This window comes from Chaetura pelagica, unplaced genomic scaffold, assembly GCF_000747805.2.
Source record: "Chaetura pelagica isolate M959 unplaced genomic scaffold, ChaPel_1.0 scaffold165, whole genome shotgun sequence".
NCBI classification, from domain to species: domain Eukaryota; kingdom Metazoa; phylum Chordata; class Aves; order Apodiformes; family Apodidae; genus Chaetura; species Chaetura pelagica.
The window spans coordinates 125,508-138,649 of record NW_009953302.1 but is presented as its reverse complement, the minus strand read 5'-3'; the positions used below and the strand labels follow the sequence as shown (position 1 = coordinate 138,649).

Sequence of the window (13,142 nt, the reverse complement as noted above, 5' to 3'; positions counted from 1 at the left end):
TGATATTAATGACTAAAAGCAATAACCAAAAAATAAAGGACGAAATAATCAGAATAATATTTCTTTTACAGTGCTTCAAGAGTATCAGTGCAATGTAGGTTAATACTACTTCTGAAATAGTAACATGATTCTGAAATACATTTACACTGAAATTTTTGAAAGAAGTTTTAATGATAACATATTCTTCATGAAATTATTGTAACTGTATCACTTCACAAAACACTCCATCTTGCAGAATCTTCTGTTGAAGATATACCTTGGTTTCTGACATGAGGATGGCTTTACCTGTATCCCAAATAGAGCAAGATTCAAATTGGAAGGCTGAAATGTTTACTAGCAAAAAAACCCCTGTAACATCCTGAAGAGCTTTGGGTGTGTCAGCTAGGATATTTAATTACTGAGTTATACACGTACCATTTAAACATACATGTTAAGAGCATACAGAGAGCTTGCTGTGCCCAACATCACCTCTATTCATATAGAAGTTCAGAAATGTGGACATTTTGTTCCAGTAATAATGTACATTACCTCCTTAGTACATACAAGGCTGGGCAAAACTCCCATCTGAGTGGGACTGCTGTGTAATTGTGTTTTACCACATTATGCACCTGGGGTATCCAGACTGACAGGGCTGGGTGAAAAGGGATTCCTAATCATGTTAACCCTCTGGTATATGTGCAGCTGAGATAGTGCTCTAATTACACAAGCACTGACTAGTCACCATATTTGAAAAGACTGAAACTCTATTCAAATCCACAGGCAGCATTCTTATTTCAGGGCTTGTATAGTTCAGATTTCCTACAGAGTAGGTCATACCAGAGCTTTTGGTAAATCTGCTCCAGACTTATATGACTAAGACTGCAAAAAGGAGCAGGCTTTAAGAATTGCTATGCCTTGGTTTGCTCTGGTTTTCCCTGGGCCAGGATTCAGTTTCATCTTTGTGCTGAAGTGCTTAATCTCGTGTTCACTGAAGCTGCAGACAAAGACAGCCATCTCCACAAACTGGCTGCAAGACCAGGTACCCTGAAGCTGTTTCTCCTTAGTTATGGCTTACTTTAGTTTTAAGTCAAAAGCTAAGATAGCAAAGACCTAGACTGCTTTTCTCAATAGTAAGTCATGCATTGGGGTCAGATTTCAGAACCGAAGTGTTAAAAAAAAAAAAGCAATCAAGATGCCAGATGTTCAAAATTTCTTAAAACTAAAGAGGCGGAAATTTTTTTTAAAAATATAAATGCACTTCCCTACTCCTTTGACAGACCAAATTCCCTGCCAGTCTTTTGCCTTATATATAGAAAAGCTGGTCTGTAACAGTAGACTAGCATTTTTTACAAATGCAAAGGTTTTAACTTAAAAGGAAAGGCCACCAACTTGAAAAGGCTGTGAAACGATATTTCAGTCTAGAGAATCCATCATTAGCACCTTTCTTGTTGAACTTACATAATTAGGAATCCCACAGAGCAAAAGACACAGCCTAGACTAGCCCTTAAAAATGAGCCTTAGCATGTCCACAGCAAGAAACGGAGCAGGTCTGGAGCATGCATATGGAAATTTAAGAACACATGATAAAGTGCACTATAATTCACAATTTTTTCTCTAGCTAATTGAGAGGAGTGTTGGGGACAAGCTCCTCTAAGTTTTACAGACGTACTTCTGAACATAAGCATAGAAGTTATGTGAATTAAAAAGCTTTGGTTAACTGTAGGAACACCAAAGAGTGGAACTAAAAAGATAAGAATGCAGACAAAGGGGTTACCTTAACAAGAAACAGCTACCTTTCCTTTGGAACCCTAAAAGGATGGGAAAATGCCTGTAACTCATACCACAGGCTTTACAATATGACACTCATATCTACTCAGGTTTTTCCTTCCACTTTTTATTTCTTGCTGCTCATTGTAAATTTTGGCCCTTTTTCCCTCTCAGTGAAAGTCACTTTTGGCACTTCTAGCAAAAAAAATGGAAAAGTCACAAATAAAAGCAGTGGGCCTGGAGTAACCTAATTCTAGGCATAGCCCAGAAATGGGTTAGGTGGGAAACAGGAATATCACAAAGGCAACACGTTGAGTAAAGAACGTGTCAGCATATGGCAGGTTGCCCTGCTCTCCCCCTTAGCACGGACAGGCTGGACCTTTTGTGGTTTGAAGTAATGACTGCATGTGGTGAGTGCCTGTGGAAAGGGAAAGGAGAATGAGTTTGCATCTTCTCAGCCCCCTTGAGCAGCTGGGAAGTGTGACCCATGATGGTTATGCAGATAGATGGATTCTGAATGGGTAACATTGACTGCCAGCCAAAACAGGAATATAAATTGGCAACACTGTTAAGAAACAACAAGATACCAATTATGAAATTTGGATATGTATAACCAGAACAGAAGGAATAGAAAGGCATAAGTGAGTAATTCTCTAGTTATGTCTGCATCTGGCACCATACCATCCATATACTGTCTTTAACACTTCAGCTTTGAAGTTTAATACTGGTTTATTTAGAAAATAAGGAGATTGGCATTGGTTTGCTCCTACATGAATGGATAACAATTCTAATTGAAATAATTTGTTACTGCCTTAACAAAAAAATAGGAATGTCTATTATTAGAACATGGAACGGAAGGGGTAGGAAGGAGGTTAGTGGCAGGAAAAGACAAGTGCTGGCAACCTCCACTTTCTCAAAGGCTGAATAAAAACATACAAGCAAGAAGAGGGAGAGCAAATCCTGTTTATTATTTTAAAAAATTATAAAAACTATCTCTCTTAGTGTTTTATTTATTTTTTCACCAGTTATTACCATGACGGTTGCACTTCTTCTAATCTGAAGTTTGTTAATAACACTGGTCAAAAATAACTGATTAGAAGAAAAGAAAAAGGAATTTATAGGAACGGGACAACAACATTCTCCTCACGAGCAAAGCAATTTTTGCTTTTCATTTAGCAATTACTTTGCAATTTGTGTTACATGATCTTATATTAACATATGGTAATGTACTGTAAGGCTTTTTATAGAAAACAGATTTAAGATGACCAGAGGTCAAAAGGTGTCTACAGAAGCTTGCTTCCTACTTTCACTGCAGCTTCCACTATCAGACACAAACACTATGAAAAAATATCTCCTGACATAGATCTCTATATGTTACAATGACCAAAACAACCGCTGCTCAGAGTCTGACTAATGATGAAGTCACAAAACAGATTCAGGACATGTGAAAAAAACTGCTGTTACCACACACTTGTGAGTTTCACCTACATGAGGCACAACTACCTGTGTTCAAACTAATTTAACATTAAATGCTTATAAAAAGCTGTACAGAAAAAAAAGTGTATTTAGATAATCTGTAAACAATTAAACTTCCTAAAATGTACAGAGAATGAAAAAAAACCCCGTAAAAAAGCCCTTATGTAACTGTGCTAATTTATATGACAAAAAAACCACCACAAACAAAACAAAACAAAACTGAGCAAATTAATTAAAAGCTTTATAATTACTAAGTCACAAGAAAGAAAAAAAAACATAATCTAATTAAAAATGTCAAGAGATGAAACATTCTAAACCAAAAGCTAACAGGGGCAAGGAAAGCAAGCTACCCAAGAATACTTCATTTTATCATTTCTATCTAGTGTACAACACTGAAACTAAGTTACTGCAACTGTCTGATAAGAATGAATGTTGTCCTTTGGAACATAACTTGGCTAGTCAAAATGTATTTTTTATGTGAACAGAAGGGGCCTCTTAATTTAGTGTTAAAAATACTCTGCTACAGAAAATACCTTCCTTTTTCTAAGCACTTTAAAATAATTGCTGATGTCAGGCTAAGTAGAAATAGTAAATATTTATCCTCACATCAGGGAAGGATTAGAGACCCAGAATAGGTTACAGATTTTTTTAAAATGCATTTTATACCTGATAAGCTTTGTGGCTGATGCCATATACTAATGGATTTGCTCTCATCCGAACGTAAAGATAAGTGTAACTTATCCACTTTACTGCTTCTTCCACGTTAGTTACTGTTCCAAGAGCAATCTGGAAATAGGAAAAGAGACAAAATTAGATGTATATGTTACAGCTGAACATAAGTATTTGGATGAAAACACATGGAACTTAGAGCATTATCACTAGATTAAAGAAAGTGTCGGTATTTTTCTAACTTAAATTATTTAAAAATAATCATAGGACAATAATGTGAATCATTCACTTGTCATCTTATGAGCAGCTAATAATGTGTTATGTTCTGTGACATAATACAGATACAGGAACCCACATGATCTTTCCCACACCACTTAGGATTTTTATAATTAAAAGATGATACTGAGCAAGTTTGTTCTAAAAAGACAAGCAAAACAATGTAACTCTTCAGCAAATATGCTTGGGATCATTTAAAGAAGAGTACTTAAAAAAAAATCCATATTGAAAAGGTTGATTTTTCATATCAAAGTAAAAGCACTCTGTGGTTCAAGTCCTACAGCAAATGATCACACCAATCTTTAGGGTTTTCTTCAGCATGGCCCTCATACTTGGGAATCTGTGCACAGTTTTTAACAGAGTTTTCTCCTTTCAGGTACATCCTACATTTTTGTTATACCAAAAACATTAAAAAAAATTAACTGGTAATATGCAAATATACACACAGAAACATATTTATTTTTCAAGGCCAATTCAGGCATATTAAAAAAAGTTGTTTTGATAGTTGGTTTTACTAATTCAATAGAATTCTCACCAAATAATTTATCAAAGATGCTTTTACTTGGTAACTTCAGCTCTATTTTGTCTTGGTTACTTTCATGAGAAGCGTTTTTCTGCTTATTCCAATTAAGCTGAATTTACCAGGAGACTTTAGTATTTCCTGCATATTCCATAAACAAATATATATTTTTTTCGTTGTTGCTGGTTGTTTAAATGAAGCAGAATTACCTTGTACCAAATTTTTGTGACCAATTAATAAATGTTAAAAGTTCTTTTTGTTGTTTTTTTGTGTGTTTCTATTTCATTAAATGTTCCACTTGGCAAAACTTGAAAAAAAAGCTTATATAACTGTAAGTGACTTTATATCAATTTTAAAATCTAACCATCTAGACCTTAATGCTAATATACATATTTTCTTTGAAATAAAATAAATACCTAGACAAAAATAACAACATAAGTGAAATCTGCCTGGAGTTAAAATAATTTAAATCTGGCAAACTTTTGTTGATATCAATGACTAATAGCATGGAGTAACTCCAAGCTTTGTCTCACACATTTTTCAAGTTATATTTTGTTTTTCAAGAGCATAAGGAGGCTGAGGAAGCTCCACTGGATTGTTTTTTGAAGTATACAGCTACATAACACACTGAAGTAGCTACAAAAACATTCAGCTCTTCATAAACTACTACAGGGAAAAATCTAATACAGCCCATAGGTTATTATTGCTCAATTTGCCATCCAGGTTAATTTGAGCATTAGGTTTCTTTCCACGACTGAAGTATCTTTCTGTACACAACTCAAACCAGCACAACAACGTAGTCCAAGAGTAACACTTCCCCCCCCCAAAACCACTTCAGTAATAATGAATACACAAAATTCTCATTACTGAGGACACTGAAGTCTGACAATTAGAAGAAAAAAAGAAACACACCAACTTTTTTTGCCTCATTTCTTCAAATATTTGATTGCATTACTTAAATTATTTTCAACTTTTTACAACTTCTTTTCATAAGTTAGAAGTAAAACTGAGAATGAAAACATTGACTTTGAAATATAGTTGGGTTTCAGATATGGAACTGAAATCTTACACTGCACTTTCCTTCTTCCCCCAACTTTAATGAACATTCACCGTGTAGGATGTACAGGCAAAAAAACCCCCAACAAAACAAGGCAACTTCTAAATATTTGCTGCCATCTAGTGTTCAAGTATTGTTATTAAGGAGTTTGAAAATGTGTACCTTTGTTAAAACCATTTGAATGATTAAAGTTATAAACACACACTTGAGAGTAATTATGAAATAAAGTCTTTTCAAAGTTAGGAGAGGACCTCTGCTAAGAGGTAGGCCATGTTTTGCTCACAAAAGCAATAAAAAGACAAGGTGATACTTTATTAAAAAAGTTTCGCATTTCCCAGTATTCCCTCAACCAAGTATTTAGTTACACATGCAATAATCAGTAAGTAGAAATATTTATTGTGTTGACATATTGTCTGATTGCAGTAGTCATCACACAAAGTTGTCCTGCACTCACAAAACGAAAATTGAGTACCAGATTAATCCAATTCACTGTGTCATTTAAAATGAAAAAAATAATCAACTTAACAAATTTGGCACTAATTTTTCAATGGCTGATATCACCACCCCTGAGTGATACCAGGGATATGTTTGGTACTTTTCATTTTTATTAAATATTTTTCTTTTTACAAATCCTATTCCACAGACTTTATCAAGTTGAACAGATTTTCAGAGCAGATAAAACATATAAAACAACAGGGCTTTTTGGGGGTAGTTTGAAAAGCAAAGTTTTTCTCTCTGATATTTCTGTACACATTAGAAAAGAGCATAAAAATGTTTAATTGTTATTACATTTTTATAAATGAGTCAGGTTACATGAATAAAAAAATTCTATATGTGAATCAAATATTTGTTGTTAAGGTAAGAGAGTGAGGCATGTTTCTAAAAATGTAATGAGCAGTTTTCTGTTAGCTTTGGAAGCCAGTGTGTTTACACACAGTGAAATTACTATTTCAGCATTTGAAGTGATTATGGTCTTACTCCTGTATAGCTTTTGAAATAATTTCTTGCTGCTTGGGCATTGGCCCAAGTGGGTCAGGATCTCCTCCAGTTGCACAGGACCAAAGACTATTTCTAAGTACAACAGAACTACAGAACTACAAAACTACATCAGAGTTATTCACTGTCAACTCCAAGTAACTTGTCTACCACCTGGAAACAGCAGAAGAAGGTGAGGGGAGAATGGATGAGGTTGCTGGTCTCATACAGGTCAGTCAGCCCCTAGGGCCATGGACACCCAGAGAAAAACCTTCAGGTCCCCAAGCCTGCTCAGTCACCCAGCTCCTGAGTGGTTTTTCAGAAGGGCTTTGATGGATTTCTGTCTCATTTGTGAACCACAATAGTTGCCCAATCTTTCACGTCAAAAACTGGATTAAGAGGTTTGTCAAAACAAGCCACTACCTTTTACATTCCTGGCTTCACAACAAAATAAGTAAATGGAAGGAAAAGGCAAGGCCCCTGGGGAAGGTGTACCTACTGTCCAGCACTGCAAATCCTCTTATTTTCTAAGCTCTCTGAGGAAAGAAGTCATCCCAGCAACAAGCTGGGGTCCAGCTGTGGATGTCAGGGAGGGCTCTATCAGATGGAAACCATTAGGGAAGGAATGGTGACCTGCATTGTATGAGCTATTGATGATAGTTCCCAGATAAGTTAAAGTTTATGGTCTAATTAAACCACATCTCCTGCATCTTATCTTTCTTCCTGTATTTCCAGAAAATACAGCCATAGGTATCTTCTGTTTGCCAGCTGGACTCGCTCCTCTTGACTAAACACCCTAACCAGCTGTTTATTTTATTCCTTTTTACGTTCCATTATGCCCAGTGGCACAACTCAGCAGAAAAGGGCATCTCCATGCCTATGTTGATCAGCACTAACCATTTACTCTTCTACTCATTTTTAGAAGATGACAAGAAATGGTGGCTTCATCCCCTTGTTATTCTATTGTTTTTCAGCATTTTTCATTACTATTTCTACCAACAACCATTTATCACAGTGATTAACAAAATTCTGACTACTTCTTCAACTGCTGTGACCGTGCTGCAGCCACAGAACCTTCAGTAATTCAAAGCCATGACTACACTGTTCTTTTCAGACAGCACTACTGTTACATTTCTGAAAGAAGTAGTTCTGTCTAAAGTAGTTTGACAATTTTCTGCACTTTTCTCCAAACCCCAAATCATGTAATAGAAGTCCTGCATCCCCCAAACCCCAAATACTGCAGTAGAAGCTCTGCACCTGAAGTAGTTTTTATTACTATTTATTACTATTCTAAGCTCACAGAGCCCTTTCTCCCTTGAATGTCTTGCTTTTTGGTACTTTTCCTCTTCATTAAGTATCCATTTGGACATACTTGGTGCTAAATAGTATTTACCTTTCTAAGTCTTCAGTGATTTTTTTTTCCTTTTAAGCTAGCAGAGTGCTATTAAATGCAGGGATAAGAAAGAAAGAAAAAAAAAAAAGAGCATATACTACTACCTTCAAAAACCCCTGTTAAAATCACAAGCCTAGGAGAAATTAAAATTGTTTAATACTCTAACAATCAATAAGGTCTGTTCCATCTGCAATGGCTTTTCTGGTGCTGACTGCACCAAAGCCAATGTCAGCAGGATTTATTGTAACATACAGACACATGCAAACAGACACCTGCTACATTAAAAATATGTTGTTAAGCCGCTCTAAAAACTTCCTGTGAGATAAATACTTAGCACTCAAAACTAAGAGTTTGCAATCTCTACAGTGGAAAAGGAGTAAGTGGAGAAGAATCCTAAAGTGTAAGTATAACCAAATATATCTTTCCTTTGATACCAAAAATAGAATTACTTTTATTTTTTTTAAAAACACATTTCTTCCCCATATATAGTTTAATGAATGCAAATTCACTTATCCTCTCCAAAAAAACACCCAAAATTCCCAAACCAAAAATTCCTTCTTTTAAGCTTGCATATAACAAACACCTCTGCTCTCTGGTCTTGCTGGAAAATTTGCGCATTTTGGAACTACAGCTCAGATCAGAGGAACAACAGGCTGCCTATTAAAGACCCTCTCTCCCTGCAGAATATTACACATTGAAAATTAATAGCTTATATCTCATACTTTCTTAACTAAGCATTCTCAGATGAGAGAAATAGGTCTGGAACTCTTGGTTCATGTGCAACCATGAAATACCATCACTTTATACAAAATATTAGCTGTATAAAAAAAAATAAATTAGACTTCTCTTATCTCCACTACTGCTGAAAGACAGACTCTTCTAGATATTTCAGGCAACCTCACTTATGAGCAGGGTGATTGTCTTGTACTGGCATTGACCAAATTGTATTTTTTACTTCCTTTTATTCACTTCCAGTTCTGGCTATCTACAGAGAGCTGTTGTACCTTCTTTGAAACTGTTTTTTCTAAGCTAACCAATGAGATTTTTTAGAGTGTCAGTAAAAGATTTTTCCAAAAAAAGCTAGCTTTTCTGCTGGAACTCAGAGGAGAAGGAGTATTTGAGATTCCTGGTATAATTCAGGTGGTACACCAGCACATCCACACACCTTCTAGACAATCTGCAGCAATACAGACCAAGTCTGAAAAAACAGTTGTGCATATTTGTTTTTGCCATTTTTTTTTGACAGCACATCAGTCACAGACATCTTCTCTGCCCCAGTTCCCAACAGATGGTTATTACTCTGTTGTCTTGGCAGTTCTCTCATTGAAGGCCTCCTGTGAGATGGGAGGACTAAATTTCTAATATTAAAACTAACAAAAGTAGAAAAATAAATCCTTTTCTGTGAAGGAAAGAATATCCAACTCTTTTTCCTTGTCTATTTCACATATCTCAAGATAAAGAACAAAGCTTTTCTATAAAATCTGACTGGATTCTTTCCTAGTATCCCAGGACCAGATCTATCTCTCCCAACTTCTTGATGCTGAACAGTAACTACAGGTAATACCAGCCTTTGCAACCAATTTAGGATTTAAATTACTACTGCTAAAGTGTAAGTTGTTACTGTTCAATTTTAAAGACCTGAACATCCACCCAGTTAGATAACATTCACAGGTGTCTATCTCCAGGAAAATTAAGGTGTTGTGAAAATGACAAAAAAACCAAACACCTGCTCACTGCAAGTATGCCTTCCATTTATTTTTCCTGTCTCTTTCATGGTAGAAGGAGGGATAGGAAAATTGTAAATGGCTCCTTTTCATCACATTTGTATCTCATGTTCTGGGGGAGTTCAATTTCTCTCTCCCTCCTTGTATTCAGACCACTCCAGAACCTTGAGGTAAAGAGGAGTAGCTGTAAGCAGGTTAATATTTTAATAGCCCCACCTTTGTGTGTGGAGATATTTGGAACACAGTTAAACTTCATTCTGCTCTTGATGTGTGACAAATACCTAGGCAGAGGTTTTTCCTGTTAACAGGAACTGAAGATATTATTTATGAGACCTCCTTAAAAAACACCAACAAACCAAACAAATCAGGAAAACCAAAGTAATGAAAGATTAAACTCAGTCATTTGTGAAGACTCTAGGAATTAACATTTTCAAAAGTCGTATCAAATTTCTGGTCCTTTTCAAAATTCTGTTGAAAATTATTATTTATGACCGAATAATGCAAAGACTTTAAAGTGATGAAAAGATAAAAAATAAAAATATTTAGGAATCGTATTGATAAAACAGAAAAAGCATCTTAAAAACCAATACTATTCTTAACATGCCAAATAAACTTCACATCTGTCAAAGGGGTAATCATATTTAAGACATCACTGGACAACTCAGTTTAGCTGAATACCTTTAATTCTACTGAAAAAATGTCCAGTGCCTTTCAAAAAACAGTATTCTTCAGTAAAGTGTGTTTAAATTTCTGTTGTTTCCTTGTAAAAAGTGTCTGTGTGTATATATACATATTTTTAATTGGTTATTACAATAGATAGCTTTTGAATCATTATATTGGAATATTACAAAGGTCAATACTTTCAAAACCACAGCATTTTCTAAGAAAATATGTTAAGATTTAAACTGAAGCAAACTGGGAACTTGCATTACTTATAATAAACCTGTTCTGATTACCACTGTAAAAGATAACAAAGAGTTCAAGCAAGTACATTATTCTTCTAATATTGCAGTGAACCATGTGAAGTAAGTTTGTTTACACAAACTAAATTTATTTTTTTGCAGATTTTAATTTGTAGTTATGCAGAACACTTACTAAATTCTAATAAACACTTCTGATTAAAAGGTAAATGCTGTATCTCTACAGTTGTATGTTAATGGTATTTAGTACCTTCGCACCACTTCCAAAACCTAATATAATTTATAAAATGCCCTCAACACTTTCACATGTGTAACAGTTCATTCCTCTTAAACATATATATACCTCGAGACTGCTAGTAATAAAATTTCCATTTTAGGTCTTTTAACTGGGACAATATTGCATTTTTGTTTCAAATAACATGAATCCTTTAAACTTGGCTAACTTCTCTAAATTAATCAAAGGTTACCTCTGCATTTAGGTTGTCTGCAAGGCTTTCAAGAAACTGGCTTTCAATTGGATTCTGCTGAGTAAGAAGAGTCAGGTAATGGCTGAGTTTATCATGAGTTGTAATAATGACGCCTTCTCCGAATTTGTCAAACTGAGGCCGTCCAGCTCGACCAAATATCTGCATGACATCTAAAATTCCAAGGTCAACAAAGGAGCCTCTTTTTGCAGCATATATTTGTGTTCCCTGGTTGAGGAAAAGTTAATAAAAATTAACATAAATACACATGAATATAATCCTGATGAGCTGAATACTGAAATTAGGCAAATACAGCATGATTTCAGAAGTGTACTTTAACTAATCCTTTCATAATCTTTGATATATTTAAATCTTTACTATACAAACTAGACTCCCACTGGAGAGATTCAGTTTCATCAGATATAAAGAACATTTCAAGTCAATCAGACATTTTTTCCCCCCAGGCCCAAAACCCAAAATAAGAACTTGATATCTATGCTTCTTTACAGGCTTCTTTTAAGACAGATACCCATGTGCAGAGTAATGGAAGCTCTTACCTTAATAACAACAGCATGAGCAGGAAGATTGACACCCCAGGCGAGTGTAGCTGTACACACTAGCACTTTAATATGTCCATTAGACAAACCCATGTGTAAGGGTTATGCTCCTGTGACACAACTTTAGATTGATTATAGAAAACAGCTCACGTAACTGCTTATTTCTGGATCTCTGTACCTAGAATGGACAAGCATAAAAATTAAATTAACTTCTAATTACAGTACAGGAAGCATTGCATTAAAAAAAAATTACACAAAAACCCCCCACTGAATATGAATCATACTAAAGAAACTGTTTCTATTAATGGAAAGCTTCAATGCCAATACGTAATGTTTTTCTTAGAAATCAATTTGACTGCTTTTTTTTTCTTTCCAAAGTATATACTGAATTATTTAAAAGAATATTTTTATAAAAATATAGATTAATGTAAACAGAGATCCAAATAATCAGTATGAACACTGAAACTTAGAATAATATACTGCTTTTCCTAACAGCAAGTCTGTCAGACTACGCAGGCAGCTAGGATAGGGTTATGCAGCAGGCCACATACTATACTTCATATTAAGGAGAGGATACCCTTCCCCACCATCAGACACTGCATCACCTTGGCGCAGTGTGGATTAATAAATTCACACTATGGAACCAAACTGTTCATCTATCCCTCATTTTTACCTTCCCCATGAAGAGGAGGCTGGGATCTTGGTCTGCAAAACATCAAGCCCTCCCGCCTCCTGCTGCCGACACGGTCTGTGAGCACATCTCCCTTAACTCTAGGTGCTAGCTTTATCATGCTTCACCTAAACTGAATACTGATTCAAAGTTAGGAAAAACTAACAGATTTCCATCCAAAACGCTAAAGCCAGAAAGCCCAGTTGCTTTGGAGTGTGTCTTCCTGAAGCAACAGGGAAGCAAAAATGAAATTCAGTCACTTGAAGAGGAAACCGAAACCAACAGCATTGATGCCCTTATCCCAACAGGAACTGTTGTCTTTCTGTTCAGAGAAAAAGGCTTTGGACTAAAGCTCAAGTATCACGAAAAGTACAGCTCTCTTATTACAATAAATATGACAGAAAGAAAGGCATGGTGATCCTGTTGTAAACTGAAATAAAGCACTTTAAACCAAGCTTAGATGAGCTTAAATAGAAGGTCAGAAAGTACACTGTACACAATCTCTTTGCCGTCGCCCCTGGCTACTGGTTTATCAGATCTTCATGTTTCAATGTCCTTGATTTGCCACAAACACCTCTGACTTTCCTCCCATCTCCTCCACATTCCTCACTGCTGCACTCACTGCTTTCCAAAATCGATAACTGCTGCAAATAACACCCAGAGGGTTCTGGTAATGATGACTCTGATCTTTCCCT

The 13,142-nt window shown here is 35.5% G+C and overlaps 1 protein-coding gene across 1 annotated transcript in view; it reads right to left on the bottom strand.

The window, feature by feature from the left end:
• Positions 1–13,142, bottom strand: part of ASCC3 (activating signal cointegrator 1 complex subunit 3) — a 225,189-nt gene that overhangs the window by 87,908 nt on the left and 124,139 nt on the right. Inside the window, 4 exon segments of the mRNA XM_009998051.1 lie at positions 3,889–4,008; positions 11,224–11,448; positions 11,778–11,865; positions 11,867–11,955. Coding sequence (XP_009996353.1) covers positions 3,889–4,008; positions 11,224–11,448; positions 11,778–11,865; positions 11,867–11,955 — 522 coding nt within the window.